Genomic DNA, 5,000 nt, shown 5'->3' with positions numbered 1-5,000 from the left:
TTTATATGAACTTACCATATCGAACTCCGTGTTGTATATTCTTTCAGTCTTCATATGAGCAGGAATTTCACTTGTTCCGTGAAGGATGAATTCGATCTCATCAACCGTTCCGTTTTCTTTATCGTCCGTTTGCTAAGCGAAAGAAAATGGAATTATCTAAGGGTCACTAATATATAATTAAATTATCGCCGCCCCCTCCTCATTAGATTTACGCCGTACGGTTTTAAGAATAGCATTACTAAGATTTTGGGGGGGAAGAGAGAGGGAGGAAGAGGAGGAGTAGAATGGCTCAAAATTTAAAAGAAGTTTAGAGTAAAAAAATGAATAATGAGTTTTAACACCTGCTGGACCCCACGTTGAGTTCCGCCCGTATTAAGCTTGGTCCCCTTCAGTGCGTCATGTCTGCATGTTTGGTTATGTCATCAGGATATAGGAGATGAATGCTTTAATATATCATGGCGTGTGTGTATGTGTGTGTGTGGGCGTGTGAGTGTGCGCGCGCGGGTGTGTGTGTGTGTGTGTGTGTGTGTGTGTGTGTGTGTGTGTGTGTGTGTGTGTGTGTGTGTGTGTGTGTGTGTGTGTGTGTGTGTGTGTCTGTCTGTCTGTCTGTGTGTCTGCATCTGTATCCGCGACGGTGTGTATAAGTGTACTATATATACATGCATGTCTATATACGTGCGTTCATGTGTGCAACTAAGCCTACCAGCTCAAAAAAAGAACTCACAAAATCGGAAATGTTCAACCTCCAGACTCCTTGCGGATCCTCTCCCCAGGTATGAACAGACATGAACGCCCAGTCCTTAAATCCTTCTGTGGATCTGTCTGCCACGCGAGGACTCAGCAGTGTGGTCGGTGTGCCTAAGGACAGCAAGCGGTTAATAAAAGGATATGTGATAGATAATGGTTGATAAGAATGGTATATTTGTTATGTATGAGTTACGTTGTGTAGGAAAAATAAACGCGTTTGGTTCTAGATATTAAAGTCAAAGCGGTGAAATGGTTTTGGATTTTTTTCCAAGTGTATGTGTTTTTTTCGTGTGTTCATTTGCATGTTTTTTTAATTGTCCGTTTGTCATGATTATGTATAATATATGTTTTCTTGTTATCGGAAAATTACATAAAATGAAATATGAAAGATTGGATTATAAGATCCTACAGCATATCCGTATGACAACCCAAGAAGAAAAACTAAACAAAAAACAAAAACAAAAAATTAAGATTTCCAAGCATCCTTCGCCCTTCCCCCTCTCTTTCCCATCTCCTTCCCCTAATACACACACGTACGCACATACACATTCTCTCTCTCTCTCTCTCTCTCTCTCTCTCTCTCTCTCTCTCTCTCTCTCTCTCACACACACACACACACACACACACACACACACACACACACACGCTCTTCTCTCTCTCTCTTCTCCTCTCTCTCTCTTCTCTCTCTCTCTCTCCTCCCTTCCCTCTCCCTCCCTCTCTCCCTCTCCCTCTCCCCCTCCCTCTCCCTCTCCCTCTCCCTCTCCCTCTCCCTCTCCCTCTCCCTCTCCCTCTCCCTCTCCCTCTCCCTCTCCCTCTCCCTCTCTCTCTCACACACCCAAAAATAAATCTTACCCATAGGACTCGTAAGGGCGATGTTGAGGCCGCCTCTCCTGGAGTATCTGACGGAGGCGACGACCTGGACGTGCTCGAGGGACTTGATGCTGCACTGCGAGGTCACTTCGAGGGAGATCAGGACTTCTTCGCCGGTCTGCAGGTCCCTTCCCATGCTGGAGGAGAGGTGGGGGTGAGAGAATGGGGGAGGGGGGGTGAGAGGGAGGGTAGGTGGGAGTAAGAGAACGGGGGAGGGGGAGTGAGAGAACGGGTTAGGGAGGGAGGGAGGGTAAGGTGGAAGTAAGAGAGAATAGATAGGAGGGAGAGAATGGGAGGGAGGGAGAGAGGGGGAGTGAGAGAACGGGGAGGGAGGGAGGGAGGGAGGGTATATGGTAGGTGGTAGAGAGGGTAGGTAGGAGGGAAAGAGGGGGGAGTGAAGGAGGGAGGGAGGGAGGGAGGGTAGGTGGGAGTAAGAGAACGGGGGAGGGAGAGAGGATAGATAGGAGGGAGTGATGGTAGGTGGGAGGGAAGGGGAATGAGATAACGGGGGAGGGAAGGAGGGAGAGAGGGTGGGTGGAGGTAGGAAAGGGAGAGTAAGAGAACGGGGGAGAGAGGGTAGGCAGGAGGGAAAGAGGGAGAGGAGAGTGAGAGAATGGGGGAGGGAGGAAAGGAGGGAAGAGTGAGAGAACGGGAGCGGGAGGAAGAGACGGAGGGTAAGTGGGAGGGAGGAGAGGAAGGGAGAAAGGGAGGAAGAGAAGGAGGAGGATGGGAGAGAGAGAAGAGAAAAGAGAGAGGGAGAAAACGAAGATGTAGTTCCTTTTTTTCTGAGACTCAATGGAATATCTATTCCTCGCTTTTACATTTCAGACAAAAAAAAGAAAAAAAATGACACAAATAAAAATACACGACACAACCGACAGCAATGTTGAAGTCAAAACAACACAATCTCCGGTATAATTAGTTCAACGTTAGAAAAAAATAATTAAAAAAAAACATTCATTATAAAGTGCAATATACCAATCAACACGGCACTCAAGCTCGAGTCCAATCAGCATCCAATCTAGAATCCAATCACCACTTCCCTCAAATCAAAATCCAATCAGCACTTCACCCAATCTGGAATACAATCAGCATCCAATCTGGAATTCAATCTGGAATCCAATCAGCACTACACTTCAATCTGGAATCCAATCAGCACCATACAATCTGGAATCCAATCAGCACTTCACCCAATCTGGAATACAATCAGCATCCAATCTGGAATTCAATCTGGAATCCAATCAGCACTTCACCCAATCTGGAATACAATCAGCACTACACTTCAATCTGGAATCCAATCAGCACTTCATACAATCTGGAATACAATCATCACCACCCAATCTGGAATACAATCAGCACTTCACCCAATCTGGAATCCAATCATCACTCCACCCAATCTGGAATCCAATCAGCACTTCACCCAATCTGGAATACAATCAGCATCCAATCTGGAATTCAATCTGGAATCCAACCATCCCTTCACCCAATCTGGAACCCAATCAGCACCCTAAAGACACCCCGCCCCCCCTCCATACCTCTCGGTGGGCGTGACCCTACAGACGGTCTTCTCCGGAACACGAGTCCAGTTCCCGGCGACGCCCACGAGGCCGACGGCGCTGAGGAGACCGAAACCGAAGCGTGGGTTGACCTTGAGACCGCGCCCGTTGGTGACCCAGCCGCTGTTGTGACGTAATGGTCCGACCTCGCTGCTCCACACCACCGCGTGCTGCATGTCCCGCCAGGTCATTTCTGGGCTGTGAGGGAGAGGTTAGAGGTCAGAGGAGGTCATTGGAGTCTGACGAGGTCATTGGGGTTAGAGGAAGTCATTGGGGACAAAGGAAGGTGTTTTGAAGGCGAGGTTAGAGACCAGGACATTTCTGGGCTGTGAGGGAGAGGTTGGAGGTCAGAGGAGGTCATTGGGGACAAAGGTGGGTGTTTATGGGCGAGGTTAGAGGTCAGGTCATTTCTGGACTGCGAGGGAGAGGTTAGAGGTCAGAGGTCATTGGGGTTAGAAGAAGTCATTGGGGTCAAATGTGGGTGTTTTGAGGGCGAGGCTAGAGGTCAGGTCATTTCTGGGCTGCGAAGAAGACGTTTGGGGTTAGAGGTCATTGTTCTGAGGGAGAGTCGTTGGTAATCCTGGGGCATTTTTAGGTTGCGAGGGAGATGTTAGGGGTCAGAGGTCAATTGCGAGGGAGAGATTCGAGGTCAGGGAAAGTCGTTAAAGATCCTAGGTCATTTCTGGGCTGCGAAGGAGAGGTTAGAGGTCAGAGGAGGTCGTTGGAATCAAAGGTGTGTTGTAAGGGAGATACTAGAAGTCAGGTCATTGCTGGGCTGCGAGTGTAGTGAACATGCCCTTCGTTGGCCCCACGTGAACCCTCTCTGCCCAGGTCATTCACCGTGCATGGCTTTGGACGCCGATATCTCTATAGCTTAGTTTAGGACACGTATATGATCCCAGACGACTTTGTGACCTTTTCACCTGTTCGGATAACATCCCCGAACCATGCCAGTGACGGTCTGCTTGTGTGAACCAGCAGTTACCTCAAGCGCTATTGGGGGTATGCAAACTACCTGTGTGCCCGCCGCCACTTAGCCAAGGTAACCCCCAAGGTTTTCCGAACCGGAGGAGGAGACACCACATTGCCGCTGCCGGTTGAAGAGGCCGATGGACACAGCTCTTCTACAGACAGCAAAAATCAGGTCATATCCCCAGTGCTTTCGAAAGAACACGTGCAAGCCCTAGTCCGCCCGAGTGATTAAGTGGAGAGTGCGGACAATTAAGTGCCATGCCACGTGACAGACAGCGAGTTAGTGTCATTCAATTGGTATATGAATGTTAGTCGCAGTGTTGAACGTTTGTGTTGATTATAGACACGCATTCGTTTCGATTTGTTCGTAATATTCATTCTTCATTCGTTTGTGAATGTATTCGTTTTTGTTTCCTTGTGTGTGTATTTCATGCGTATGTAATTATTTTGTCTGTATATGTATTCGTCTATTAGTGTGTATTTCTTTTATGTGACGTAAAGTTATATAATATAATTATATATAAACGGAAGGATTAATAAACCTGACCTTTCTCATTTTTCTTTCATTCTAATACCGAACGAACACTGAAAGATTACTGACAAAGATGAAATATTCAATATCAAAATTGCAATTAACGTAAAGATAAATCATTTTAAAAGACTGAAGACAAGACCTGAAGAAGTTTAATAAAAATGAAAATAAATGTCCAAAAGGTTAAATAAATAAGTAGCTAAAATGAAATAAAAATCCGTATAAACAAAATAACGTCCAAATTAATATGAACATTGAACAGAGACTCCGAAGAAAATATTTCGGTCAAATCACCACATCAATATCGAAAAAACTCCAAGCGT

The 5,000-nt window shown here is 46.5% G+C and overlaps 1 protein-coding gene across 1 annotated transcript in view; it reads right to left on the bottom strand.

The window, feature by feature from the left end:
- The window catches only part of LOC113829446 (neuroendocrine convertase 1), a 31,417-nt gene that overhangs the window by 5,621 nt on the left and 20,796 nt on the right, over positions 1 to 5,000 (bottom strand). Inside the window, exons 9-12 of the mRNA XM_070118849.1 lie at positions 3,153 to 3,371; positions 1,600 to 1,754; positions 725 to 858; positions 16 to 132 (exon numbers count right to left, since the gene is read on the bottom strand). Of these exons, the coding sequence (XP_069974950.1) occupies positions 16 to 132; positions 725 to 858; positions 1,600 to 1,754; positions 3,153 to 3,371 (625 nt within the window). The remainder of the gene's footprint in view (positions 1 to 15; positions 133 to 724; positions 859 to 1,599; positions 1,755 to 3,152; positions 3,372 to 5,000) is intronic.

The sequence above is a fragment of the Penaeus vannamei genome, chromosome 43 (genome assembly GCF_042767895.1).
Source record: "Penaeus vannamei isolate JL-2024 chromosome 43, ASM4276789v1, whole genome shotgun sequence".
Classification (NCBI taxonomy): domain Eukaryota; kingdom Metazoa; phylum Arthropoda; class Malacostraca; order Decapoda; family Penaeidae; genus Penaeus; species Penaeus vannamei.
The sequence above is the reverse complement of the archived record's forward strand: the minus strand, read 5'-3'. Positions and strand labels throughout refer to the sequence as shown.